Raw genomic sequence first — 13,108 nt, forward strand, 5'->3', positions numbered from 1 at the left:
GGAATTAAATCGTCCCTACTGTTTAATTCTTTACACTACATGAAATGAACCCCGTAGCAATATGGAGGATTAGTCACAGCTCAAGTCACATTGAACTTGTTGACCTCAGTGTGTTGCATGTGTTCTGTTCCTTTGAGTCAATTTATGATCAATAGTACATCAAACGGGGAATATAAACTACCCCTGGTGACTGCAATTTGAGCAACTTCCGCCCCTTAGCATCTTACATCTCTTTACATCTTAACTTGTACCTGGTCATATGGGGTTATGATTCTCCCAGTTGGAGGAACATGAAGCAGTGAGTGAAATGACCACAGCAAACATTGGACCCAGACAGCTTAACAGCTACGCTTTAATTAAAAAAATGACGTCTAATGTAACAAGACAAAAATAAATACAAGTGTTTCATCTCTTTAACATGGCCACGTTTTTTTGATTTTTTTGCTTTTTTTTTATCCTCAAAAACAGAACAAAGTAGAAAGCAGCACAGAAAAAGGCAGCGGCCCCTTGCCAAGGAATGATAAGTGCCTTTTGTGGAGTCAGTCAGTACTGTATATGTGGTCAGCCGGTGTTGTGGAGGAAAGGCCTTCCCTCAGCCGGACTTGAACAGCAGAATGGCCACCTGACCCAAGTAGAAGTAAATGAAATGCTTGGTCTCATGAGTCACGTAGCTGCCAAAGTTCCTCCCAACGATGCAGTGCCAGGTCGGGTTGTATTTCTTGTCAAACTCCTGTGAGGAGGACAAAGACATGTTGTGTTTGTCACACATTTGTAAACAAACATATTTGTAGGTGTAAAGATGGGACAAGTACTAATACACTGCTCGGTGGTGCCTGGAGGTTCAAGGGGAGAAACAAGTGAGCCGTTTGTTTTCTGGGTTTTGAAAGGCTGCATCACAACTAAAAAAAAAAAAAAACAGTTTTCTGCACTTATCAGACTGTAGATGGGGGGATGACAATTACACTTATTTACCTGACCCTCACTCATGAAACAGCCTCATATCAGTAGAGATATTTAACTTTGGGGTTGTCTGTCAGGCTTTAGAGGTCTGGCATTTGGAGAAATGTGCACCACATGCCTGACCTGGATGATTTACTGTGACAAGGATTTTTGTCTAATTGGCGGTAAGTATAGTTCAGTTGGGTCAAATTTAAGTGAAACTCACAATTACTTTCTTTCCCCATTTGATGGCAATCCCATTTCTCTTTCTTCCAATAATGTCAGTTCTACACTTTTTTTTAAAACTAGATTGTTGACAAACTAGCTGCACGTTCCCTGAAGAAATGAGCAAAGGTGTAATGCTGCAGGAGATATCAGTCCACACCTATACCCAAGCTATTGAAACAATGCAGGTATGGTTAATTAGCGTGTCCCTCCCTACACCAAACAGGAGATTAAAATGTGGGCATGTCAGTGAAGGACAGTCAGTCCAGGGGGAACAGGTTTCCTCAGGAAGAGAGGAAACAATTGCGAACAGCAGGCTGGGTGTGTACCATGAATGATGCACAGGATGACTGGGTGGGAAAATAGCTTTACATCTTAGTCACATCACTGGAAAAGCGTCAACTCAACACCAGTACTTGATTTTGAATTCAAGCTATGATCTATGCAGCCCACTTTGGGGCCCGAGATGAAGAGATGGATGCTCCAGCAGTGGGGGTTTTACCTTCTTGATGTATGCAGCGATGTCTTTCTCGATGTTGTACTTCTCCAGGGCCTGTGTGGCACACTCCACGGCGTCCTGCTGCATGTCCTCCGACATGTCGGCATTCTTGATCACTGCCTTTCTCTCAGACATGGTTGCTCTGGGAAACCAAAACACAGCGGAGAATTCATCATCCTCACAGGCGCATTGGCACACACACGCGCGCACACACACAATGCAACTGAGTGTAGAGCCCGAGCATCCTAACAGTCCTCATCATCGACTGCTTTAAACGGCGAACTGCACTGCATGATGCCAGTAAAGGAGGAGAGAGAGAAAAAAAACAACCCAAAACGCCTGGTTAGTGACGATGCTGTTATTACATAATCGGTGATACATAATATTTTAACTAGCCGTTTCTACAAGTGTTGCATAACAACTTCCATCAGCGGCAGGCTCTTGCTGGACGCGCGCTCTGCGTAGTTTCTATGGATACGCAAGACATTTGAGATTAACGCCTCAAATTTTTCCGAGGTTTCAACGAAAATCGGGCTGCAAAAATGACACCACACTGCTGCAAGTAGTCAACATTAGACAGCAGCGAGCGAAAAAATAGAAAAGAAAAGCATGCCTTATCCGCAGCACCGTACAAGATATCAAAATAAACACCCCCAAACCTCGTAATATCACAACGTTTGCCACAAAAAAATGACTTTATCTGAAGTAAGGAGTCATAAGAGGTATGGGTTTGCTAGCAACACCTGGCCACATGCACATTCAGCGATGATGAGCTGTTGATTAGCTAAAGCACGATAACTGGCTGCTCATTCATCTCGAAAAAGGATAAAAAACACCGACTAACTGTAAAGGCAGACCTTATCGGTTCAGTAGTATTGTAAAAAGAACAAATAAATTACAAGTCTCCGCATGCAAAAAATTGTTAATTTACCTCCTAGTCTCCCGTTTACTGTTTGTCTAGTTTTAAAGAGACGACTGCTCCTGAAGTGACAACTCCCGCGAAGTGGTTGACACAAAAGTAATGTGGGTGTGTAGCGGTAAGAGACTGCTGCCTCGGTGTGCTCCGATTGGCCGGTATTAATGCACAGAGCGCTGTCATTGGCGAGCTCAGGCCTATCTTTCCGGTGTTTCTGCGAGCGTTTTATTTCAACCCAGCATGCCTTGCGACACGGTGGTTACCGCGGCAACCTTGGTAAATAACTTGGCTTGACAGCGGCGACAAAAACTACCGCAGGATATGTAATTACTTTAAAATTGTTTTAGTTTTTTTTTTGCAGTCACTTTCAAGTGTACGAATTTTGTTTTTCATTTTTGTCCTTTTACTAATACTTTTTTTTTTTTTTGTAAATACAGCATCCAACACGACACAAAAAATCTGGAAATGCCAGCGTATTTTGTAAAAACAAGAAATGCTAACTTTCTAATTATCAACTTCTTTTTAAAAATATGGCCAAATATGATCTTCAGGATGTTAATTTTAAACCTATTTCCAACGGAAAACTACACAGTGCTTCACAATATGGTTTGAATCCAACACCCCCAGCGTTACAAACTTCACTAGATAATTATCCATATTACAAATGACTGCATGCTACAAGCTGCAATTACTGATTTCTTTTTCAACTTTTTATAATATCCTTTAAAAAAAAGAAAAATTAAAACAAATAACACTTCTATCATCTTTTTTTTACCCATTTATTTCATTCAAGCATACTCAAAGCTAGCATTTGGACATCAACAATCCCTCAGACTTCCATTTTTTCTTAAATATTTTCTGACATTTTTGCAACCATCCACCTACAAAGCTGGACTGCTAACCCTAATATTCTAGTTTTACACTGTAGAAATATTTCAGTTACTTTAATCTACCGCTGTTAAAATGACCCTTTGAAAAGCACTGACAATCCCATAATGTCCTGATCTACCACTGCATGTAATCATTTTCACACAAACACGGAAAATAGATTAATCAAATCTACCAGTACATTTACTCAAAAAGGGAAAACACATACGTTCATTCATCTCGAGTCAAATGACCATTTTGTCCTAAATTAGTGTCCATGACCAGGAACTTAGCTCACTAATCATAAATAGTTTGTATCATTGTAGTATTTCCATTTTGCGAGGCTACCCAAATTGGAGGAACAATGCTGCAAAGAAAACTACAGTAATGTAGAAAGAGTTTTCAAGGAAATGGCTCGACAACAGTGGTCCTCACTGTTCACAGACAACAATTGTAACAGAAGTCAATCCACATTAAAACATTAAAACCGTTACCCACAAGTCATCATTTTTCGACATATCAAAAACTAAAAGTGAGGTAAAATATAAATAACAACTGAGCATGATTTTTATAAACTTGCTTAAAAATCAAGGCAAAAAGTCCTCACAAAGATATATGACCATGAAGATTTAAGACAAAGGTAAAATCTAAATCATTGTCTCATCCAGAGCGTGCACATGTTTAAGTTAAAATATTACTGTTGGACGTGGCTTCAGGTTAAGATGTAAAAAGTCCAAAACAAACACGTAAAACGACTTTCACAGTTGTTTCTTTTCTATAACACAGTCGGATGGCGGAAAAAGAAAAGACCAGCACACACATTTGTTTAGATCTCGTTTGCAGGAAAACTGTAGCTTTAAAAACAGCTGCAACTGGAGGCTGTTCTCTGCTTCACTCGCTGCGGTCCTTCGGCTCTCTGTATCTGTACTGGATGTATTCAAAGATGTCTCTCTCACTATCCACCAACAGAGGCTCCCCTGCCACACCTACAGCAGATCCAGACAGAAAAATAACACATGTTAAAAGCTGAACGCGTGAATCATTAGTTGCTGACTGATGACAGAAGTCGCATGTAGCTGAAACAGAGTTCAGCAGGTTCACTTGTCATATTTGACTGAGACTCACCAGTGACTCCAAGTGGTCGTATGGTGTACTCATTAAGAGTGAAACCCTTCTCCAGGGCATGGGTTCTCATGTTCTTGTTGAATATATCGCTTCCAGTGAAATACAGAACTCCACAGTAGTACTGGTCTTTGGGAATTAACCTTTGGAAACGAGGAAAGATAGTTAGAGAGCAGGAACCAACTTCTGATTGGAAGAGCAGCAAATGAAAAGATTATTTGCCTCTTTACAGTCTTTGTGGGATAATAAATTGCAGGTAACCACAGCCTGTTTGCTTTTGCAGAACGCAGCAGCAAAGGTTTATCTGGCAGATCATAATCTGATCCCCTTAAACACTAGCACTCAAAACAGTCTTTATTATGACATAATACAATGAATCCTCACAGACATAAATCCCTGAAAAGTCTGTATGTTGAGAGCAGTATAGAAGTAGGGTACCTAATATCAATGCGCCTGTGAAGGTATTCTTCCTCTTCCTCATCCTCATCGCTCTGCTGCAGCTGGCAGACTCCCTGGAAAAACAAGATCCAGCACATCGTGACCACAGTCATGTGCTACACGGGCTGGGTGTAGTTAACGTACTAACTGTGTTAGCAATCACAACATCAAGCTGAGCACAGGAGAGAAAGCAGGCGGAGGCCTCACCATGAACTTAGTGTCTCCTTTGGACAGAGTGTCGGTCACAAAGCCGATGGACTCCAAATGATCGACTACGGCATGGAGGAGCTTGGGCTGGAAAACAATAGAAAAAGTTTTAGAAAGATGAAATAAATCATCTTGCAATTAATGGCAACATACTGTATTTATAACGGGACAGTTGAGTTACAGTAAAGAGAAATCTTACCTGCTTCTCAGTTTCAGAGGTGTAGTCTGGGTGGGTCAGCAAAATATCAATATCACCACTCGATGCTGCCCCTGGAGGTGATGTCCATGATTAACAGAGGTTACAGTGCTGCTACAAACTCAACACTAATGTTCATCAACTGGAGTGAAATGATTACCTCTCCTGTAGCTGCCGCAGATTGTTCCAATATATTCCGTATCAATTTTCCCCAACTCGCCAAGAATCAAAGTCTAAACAAAAACATAAGATGCCAGTGTGAGAGAGTTCTACAAAAATCATTGGACTATATCAGAAACATAGAAATATTTGATCACCTCCATCTTTTCCATTTCAGCTCTTGGAATCCTTTTTTCAAATTCTTCAAAGTACCTAAAGGCAGCACAGTAACTCATTAAACACCCGAATGTATCAGCGATGACTTACATATATTTAAAGTATCTTGAGATGTTTAAAATAGAAAAAAAAGAAGCACTTAACCCAACTTACTTCAGTCCAATCTGCTGATGATGGTTAAGTTTGTGCTCGATCTTTTTCAAATCTAAAAAAATACAATAAAAAATAGGAAAGAACTAAACCTTGTGTGCATTTATTGAACATGCAGCAGACTGTATGTCAAATAAGATAGAAAGTCGTGCAGGCAAAGCTTCAAACCATATTTGAACAGTAGTAATGTGAGCCAAATGCGAAACAAACCTTCCAAAGTCTTCACGCCTTCGTCAAAAAACTTCCTGGCAGCAGCAGGACTAAAGTCAAGACCCAAGAGACGCACTTTGTTATATTGAGAACATACAACAGAACAGAAACCAATAAATCTACCTCTGAATGAACGGTTCACTCAGTGCATTTTGATTTGGTAGGATGTGTTTAACTGTAAATGTTCAAATAAACTATCCCACATCAACATTTAGACGGGCACTGCTGTCAGCGTACCCTATTCCAGTAACTCTGGTGAGGAAATTGATGGAGGAGCTGGTGTCATCATTTCGAATCTAGAAGAAAATATAAAAGAAGTGCATCAGTCTGTGGATTATGTTGGAATATAACTATCACAATTCTTATCACACACCTCCACTCACCTTTTCCAGTTTCCTCAGTTTGCCAGTTTGCAAGAACTCATCAATCTTTTCAGCTATTTTAGCTCCAACGCCATCCTGTTGAAACAGGAAAACAAACATGAGGGTGCTGCACACTGTGATCTGCAGCGATTACGTAAGATGTGCAGAGTAGCTGTTGACAAACATTTTAAGACTACAACCGAGGGCATCGCCTAAAACACAGCAACACCAGCACATCAGCGGGAGGACAGACAAACGGCACTGGCATCACTTCCTGTTTTGCAGAAGCGATTACACCAAAAGCAAAAGTCTAAAAGCAGCTCACATCATATCATCTGTCCGAGTGAAGGTCAGTGTAGACAAAAAACAATGAGTCAAACTATGATGAAACAATACCAACACAACACATCAAACACACAAACTCTGATATGTCTGCAACTTGTAAAGCTCTCTATATATATGTAAACACATATATATATATATATATTATTTGATCATGTCTACAGTGAAAAGTCAGTAGATCTTCCATCCAGCCATCTATGATGATGATCAAGGTCATGATTTACACCACACTACTAACAATATCCTTTAAAGCAATGTCTGCTGGGCTGTTTGATGAATGTATCCATGCATGAATACAGGGATGTTCACAAGAGCGCCACCACATGTTCAACATCAAACCTGTACATTTTAAACAAATGCTCGCCAGCACATTTACATCAGTGTCACAGGTAAGAACGACCTCGGTGCTGGTCACTACATATTTGCATCTCAAAGTGGAGTTGATGAGCAAAGTCTCATCATGCATCTGGACCATTATCATTATCATTATCATTACCATTTTACTCATTCAGGTGTTATTTACAAAGTCAACACACGCCGGCGTTAAAATTGTTATCAGTTCACGTACCAGTTTCTTAGCCTCTTCACCACTTTTGATCTTGTTGGGGTACTTGGCGATGGTAGATGCTGCTTTCCTAACCACCGGGCACAAGAGGACGTGTTATGTAACAGTAAAATCAACAACAACACATTGCATTTGAAAACTTGGATTAAATTTCCCTGACAGAGTTAAAAAGAGTACAATCAGACCCAATGATTAGGTTAATGATAACCATCTTATCACAGCATGCTACTCAGTGTATCCTACATAAATGCAATTGACTGCCATAAATCCACCTACCATTAATAACTACATTGTGAGCTTGATTTTTTAAAAACTGTTTTAAAGAGGTGCTGATTCAACTTCATGGTGATTCTAATAGAAGCCTTTCCTGACTGATATAAATAGTTTGAAGAGGTAAGGCAGAAACACTTCTTAGCATAACACACTTCAGTTCAACAGCAATAGTCTCCAGAATGAGCATACAATTTCCTCTCTAAATGAGTTTAGTTTAACACAATGAGTTAATCAAAGGCTTCGTTGCAATGTTGCTGCATTTGCCAGCATTGTTTTAACCTAAGCAGACATAACAAACTTGGAACTGAGATGTTTTCTCTACAGTTGATGTGACAGATTTCAGCAGGATCACGTCTATAATCACATATCGTCGTATAAAAAAGAAAGAAAACCCAGATTCTGATCCAAAGTGCAGCTCTCTGGTCACCAGTCACATCTTACCTGTATGCGTTGTACTTGTGTATTGCTCTGTTGACATTTTTCTCGTAGTTGGCCAGCTCTGCAAACAGAAGCAGCGTTAGGACTTTGCATGATTTTACCTTTCTGTCAGTAATTCATTGGAAAGTGGAAACACAACTGAAAGTAGGAGGCATTTAAATGACAACGTTGTCACCATCAGCGGACTATGTTACTTCTAAATAACGCACAGTTTAAAGAAATAATCAAGAAACAAGCAGCATCACTGAGAGCATTCTGACAAATAAGCCACTAGTTATTTTCGGGCTGTTGGCATTTAAAAACAGAACACAGCTGCCATGCTAGCTGCTGCAGCTAGCTGAGCTCAACCGATTGATTACTTACCGACAAGAAAGTCTGTTATCCCTTCATTCAGGGATTCCTGCGGCGCTTTCCTCTTGCTCATTGTGGATTTGACAGACTCTCGAATGTGAGTTGAAGAAGTAAAAACGGGTTTATATTCGTGCAGCAGAAGTTTGAACCTCTTTACGTTGTTAGCTACCCTTTAACTAGCACATTAGCTAAAGCTAGCTCACACGCCGAACAATGACCGAAGTACGTAGAGGGGGCGGGGCGTGCGTGCTACGTCATAGATACCCCCAAATAAGGACATAGTGTTTTTGTTTTTTGTTTTTTTAAAATTTCAAATAAATATAATTACTTTTGGAGGGAACCATCGATTGTACACACATTTTAATAGTCCAAATTAAAAATAAAACACACACACACAGTACCTTCATAAAAATATTCATTATAATTTACTGGCAAGTTTTACAAAAAGACAAAACAAATCACATCGCAGCAAATTACACTTATGGTTTTGACTGTTTTACTCACAACATCTGTCTCTTTCTTTCTTCCACAAGACAACTGCATATTAATCATGTATATCGTTGTTTACGCAAATGCATTCAGTAACCTCAACAGTTTACCTTATGTTAAAAAAATCACTACGTTTACAATATAGATTTTTTACTTTGCAAAATCCTTTCGTAACATGAAAATAGTCATCTTTTTTTCGCATGGTTCAGGGTTGTTTTACATAATGCAACTACAACAAGAACATTAATCTCAATAGCAAAAGCAGTGGATTTACAAGGTCATCTCTCTTCCTTCTTTCTCCTCCCCAGCTTCCTTCCCATGTGTTAGGAATCTATTTTTATGTAAACTTTGTCCCTGGAGAATATTTTTATGGCCTCCTCGATTTCAGAGAGCCTACAATCGAGACGAGCCCGACGCGAGCGAATACTCAGAGTGTCCGCTTTGAGAGGGAGCGAGAGCAGCTCGGTCACCAGAGAGCGGTGGGCTGAGGGAAAAAAAGCCAACAAGAACAGAGTTAGAAAGGCACATGTTGCTGTAGATTGTCTACTTTGATTTATAGTATTTTAAGGTATTGTTACGATCATGAATGTAAGGCGCAACAGTGGCGTACTCGCTTCCAGGGACTTGAGTGTCTCCTGTCTCTCACTGTCAGGCATCAGGGTGTGACCAGGTGGGGCTGAAGGATCAGGTGCGTTCCTCCTCCTCTCCTCCTCCTCTTTACGCCACTGCTCCTTCCTCTCCTCAAGACTGTGTGTGATAGTGTTTGGGTTTGAGTATCCGCAAAAGGGTGTTCAAAAATGTCTAAACTACCTGTGGTGAAGTATCACATCTTTTCACAATAGTGACCAGTTTTTAAGTAAATAATAAATAAGATAAGATGTTGTATAGGAATACTCACTACTGAGGCACCTGCCCCTTTACTGCACTGGGCACCGGCTTCTCTCGGAGGTTTGTCAGGGACTGGGACCGACGAGGCACAGTTCTGCCTGCAGCCCGGGCATTATGTTTTATGAAGTCTATGGTGTGACCTTGCACCTGTAACTGAGATTAAAAGAAAAGAAAGAAAAGAAAAATTGAAATCAAGAAATTTGCAGATGCAGTTTTCTTCTCTTAAACATTTTGGTGCATCAGGTGAAAGATACAAACCTGATTTTTTTGTTGAACAACGTGGCAAAATTAACACAAATCAACATACTACACTTTTAATGAGTGTGTTTTCAATTTTAAAAAAATGTATCATTAATTCCTACCTTCAAGTCTTGGTCCTGCGTAGAGTTCCAGGAGGTCGAACGTTGTAAAGCTACAGAAGAACCTTTGGATTGTGGTCTTGAAGGAGCAGGAGACGCGCCGTTAGAGTGGGACTTCAGAAAGTTTTGACAGTGTGGCTTAACAGCTGGACTGGAAACCTACATGAAAGAAAAAAAAATGGTTTTAATGTGATGTAGAGAAAAAAAAGTCTCCAAGACTTCTATCTTTCATAGATGTGCTCCTTGCCTGCAGCTGGGCCATCACCCTGGATGGGACGTCCTGGTATTTTGAGGCGGTCCAAAGAGCTTTAACAGGAACAGAACGGGACTGTGCTCGCTCAGCCTCCTGCTCTTTGCAGCGTTTCTGGATCTCCCGCAGCCGACGCACATTTTCTTTACCAAAGTCATGAACTCGCTGTTCTACAGGGTCAGCCACAAGAGTTGTTTTAACACACTGTTCTACATTCAGTCAAGATATTCAGAATAAATCCATAGCTGTCATGTTAGTGTCTTGAATTTTTCAGTAGCTGTATGAAGAGTTCAGACTTTTTAGGACATGTGCTATTCATGGGGAAGATATTGGCAGACTATTTTTCTAAAAGCAAACTGCGTTGTTAACAATAAAATACCCAGCAGTGAATTGTACTTACTCTGTCTGGGAACAGGGGTGATAGCAACACCGTCTAGTTTGAGCAGTTCCCCAACAACACCTTTACGTCCTCGCTCCAGAATATGGGCGGCATTAGGTCCGATGCGGGGCTGCTGTGCAGGTGTACGAGCACTGTAGCAACCCGGATACAACACAGGGTCTGGAGCAAGTGGCCCCGAGAGCAGGGCCAAGGTCCCATCATGGTTTCCCTCTAAACGGCCACGAGCTGAAGGAGGAGAGCAATCTAAATGATGTATCTTGAGGCTAACAAGTATTTCATAGAAAAAAATTGTGAGTTCAAGTTTTTAAACACGTGCAGGTAATAGTTTACTCTAAAACAGCAGCTTTCTAAATGTGGTGCCACATTTATTAAACCACTTGGACCGAAGAGTTGAGGGTAAAATATACATTTTTCTGACAGACATTCTGACTGTGATGCTGAAGTTCAATACTCACTGTGTAAAAAAACATTTGACTGAGCATTACAACATTGGATACCGTCACAAACACAACAGTTTTACTTCGGGTCAGATGTGCTGCGTAACACAGATCCTAAAATTGCAGCAGTTGTGATTTTCTAATTCATTTAGATTTATTTTGCTGTCCTGTATTACCACACACAAGCCTTAAAATCTGTTCTAAGTGGTATTTTAATATGAATCTAACCTGATGATGGCCGTCTGTAGTACTGAGGAAACAGAGAAGGATCAGGAGGGATTGGCCCCGATATCAATGAAGGTCCCTCACACATCTGAAGCTGCAAAATAGAAACGGAAGACAAGTTAAAGTAAGGTTATCATCAAAGAAATATATTCAAAATCAAACACAAAACAGATAAGCAATGAGATAATTATTGGTCAGTGTTACCTAGAGTGATGATCACTGATTTCTTTGGGCCTACGGTGATGTAATGCTTGTATTTATTGCATCTATCTAACAAATGGTAAGTCCTTTAGGGCTATAAACTAAATCCCACATACTGACTGTGAAAGACTACACAGAATAACAGCTGATTTAAGTTTATATTTTGATCAGTAGTCAGCTACAACGTGAACACTTAGTATATAGACAGTATATAGGTACAGAAATCCCTGTTCATCCACTGACGCATCGCTTGCTAACGCTAACAATAGCTATTGTTAATTAGCTTGTTGTGAAGTTTGCTAATCAACACAGGCTCTGTCGACGTTCATCGCTCAGACAGGAAACACACGCAGGCGTTTAAATGCAGTTAAATACCTCCGGTGGGTTATTTTAACGTCTACTCAGCAACCGGAATCGGTTCGGGGGGCTAAAGGAACCGAGTTTGTTTGTTTACCTGTGATATCGCCTTGTTTATCGTTTGAAGATTTTGTCACGCAGACTGATGACGCCGAGGTATCAACACTTGTTGCAGTATTCGTCACCATGGCAACGGGGCTGCCGCGCGTAGAACTGCACCGGGCAGAAGAGACTTGTTCACCCAAAAACACCCCAAAAGTCCACGACATCAACAGTTTAAGATAATAAAATACTTAGCTAATACAAAACCCACATTTCTTAATTCAAGGGTAGTTTCTTAAAGCTGACAAACCTGTACTGTTGGTGTAACGCTGCCTTTGTCGCAGATCTAGTTGGTGTATTTCTGCTATAATCCGGCTGCCCTTGGTGGGAATTATTCCCTCAGTTTTGCCTCTCAGGTGTTCTAGCATGCGCCTTCTTATATTCTGCAGCTCCCGCATTCAAACTGAACCTGGCTCTCATATTAAATTGTGCCAAACTAAATTAAATCAGGACCATTTGGCTGCTAGAATGTGCTAGAAAGGTGGAACATCAGCCTGACAGAGTTTAATCAGGGCAAACAGGAAACCATCGTAAAGAAGAGTTAGACAGAGGTCATTGCTCCTTACTGGTGACACCAAAACAAATGCAGCCTTTTTACAGTTTCTCCTATTTCACGGTGGCAGAGGCTATGATTATATTAATATATAGCAAAATTCTAACATTGCTGCATTTGATACAAAAATACACCTGGATAAAATATTGTACAGACATTTGTATGAATAGCCGACCATAATAAACCCACACACCCCTTTTCCTCTATTATATTGGAGTGGCAAATGTTTATATATATAAAAACTAAAGTAGTCCTTTGAAAAATATCCCTTTTTAAATAAAATTTAAAAAATAATTATCACACATGTGTATATACAGTTGTCTTAGGTTTCCGATAATTCCTACAACTCTTATTTTTTTTTATAAGGGAAACATCGTAACCCATGAATCTTGCTCTTTGGTTATTTCATCG

General features: G+C 40.2%; 3 protein-coding genes across 3 annotated transcripts; all 3 read right to left on the reverse strand.

Moving 5' to 3' along the window:
• Window positions 1-323: 323 nt before the first annotated feature.
• Window positions 324-2,700, reverse strand: dynll1 (dynein, light chain, LC8-type 1). Its single transcript, XM_008284891.1, has 3 exons — window positions 2,595-2,700; window positions 1,667-1,805; window positions 324-730 (listed from the first exon to the last, which is right to left on the reverse strand). The coding sequence occupies exons 2-3, from the start codon at window positions 1,796-1,798 to the stop codon at window positions 593-595; spliced, it is 270 nt and encodes an 89-aa protein (XP_008283113.1). The 5' UTR covers window positions 1,799-1,805; window positions 2,595-2,700; the 3' UTR covers window positions 324-592.
• A 639-nt stretch (window positions 2,701-3,339) lies between these two features.
• On the reverse strand, window positions 3,340-8,649 carry polb (polymerase (DNA directed), beta). Its single transcript, XM_008284892.1, has 14 exons — window positions 8,449-8,649; window positions 8,089-8,146; window positions 7,378-7,444; window positions 6,489-6,563; window positions 6,343-6,401; window positions 6,106-6,155; window positions 5,899-5,950; window positions 5,727-5,781; window positions 5,570-5,642; window positions 5,413-5,483; window positions 5,214-5,300; window positions 5,007-5,080; window positions 4,572-4,711; window positions 3,340-4,432 (listed from the first exon to the last, which is right to left on the reverse strand). Exons 1-14 carry the CDS (start codon window positions 8,507-8,509, stop codon window positions 4,338-4,340), a joined length of 1,017 nt encoding a protein of 338 aa, XP_008283114.1. The 5' UTR covers window positions 8,510-8,649; the 3' UTR covers window positions 3,340-4,337.
• A 258-nt stretch (window positions 8,650-8,907) lies between these two features.
• On the reverse strand, window positions 8,908-11,572 carry enkd1 (enkurin domain containing 1). The gene is made up of 7 exons (XM_008284893.1): window positions 11,488-11,572; window positions 10,823-11,047; window positions 10,420-10,592; window positions 10,176-10,331; window positions 9,824-9,966; window positions 9,536-9,672; window positions 8,908-9,409 (listed from the first exon to the last, which is right to left on the reverse strand). Exons 1-7 carry the CDS (start codon window positions 11,570-11,572, stop codon window positions 9,249-9,251), a joined length of 1,080 nt encoding a protein of 359 aa, XP_008283115.1. The 3' UTR covers window positions 8,908-9,248.
• Between the last annotated feature and the right edge of the window lie 1,536 nt (window positions 11,573-13,108).

This window comes from Stegastes partitus, unplaced genomic scaffold (genome assembly GCF_000690725.1).
Source record: "Stegastes partitus isolate 25-593 unplaced genomic scaffold, Stegastes_partitus-1.0.2 Scaffold380, whole genome shotgun sequence".
NCBI classification, from domain to species: domain Eukaryota; kingdom Metazoa; phylum Chordata; class Actinopteri; family Pomacentridae; genus Stegastes; species Stegastes partitus.

Coding starts and splice junctions, on each gene's coding strand:
- dynll1 (XM_008284891.1), bottom strand. CDS start 1,798: ATGTCTGAGAGAAAGGCAGTGATCAAGAATGCCGACATGTCGGAGGAC. Junction 731..1,666: donor TCGCTGCATACATCAAGAAG/GTAAAACCCCCA, acceptor TCCTCCTCACAG/GAGTTTGACAAGAAATACAA.
- polb (XM_008284892.1), bottom strand. CDS start 8,509: ATGAGCAAGAGGAAAGCGCCGCAGGAATCCCTGAATGAAGGGATAACA. Junction 6,402..6,488: donor AACTGAGGAAACTGGAAAAG/GTGAGTGGAGGT, acceptor ATTTTCTTCTAG/ATTCGAAATGATGACACCAG. Junction 5,301..5,412: donor CCTCTGAAACTGAGAAGCAG/GTAAGATTTCTC, acceptor ATTGTTTTCCAG/CCCAAGCTCCTCCATGCCGT.
- enkd1 (XM_008284893.1), bottom strand. CDS start 11,572: ATGTGTGAGGGACCTTCATTGATATCGGGGCCAATCCCTCCTGATCCT. Junction 10,593..10,822: donor CACCCCTGTTCCCAGACAGA/GTAAGTACAATT, acceptor CTGACCCTGTAG/AACAGCGAGTTCATGACTTT. Junction 9,673..9,823: donor AAGGGGCAGGTGCCTCAGTA/GTGAGTATTCCT, acceptor TATCACACACAG/TCTTGAGGAGAGGAAGGAGC.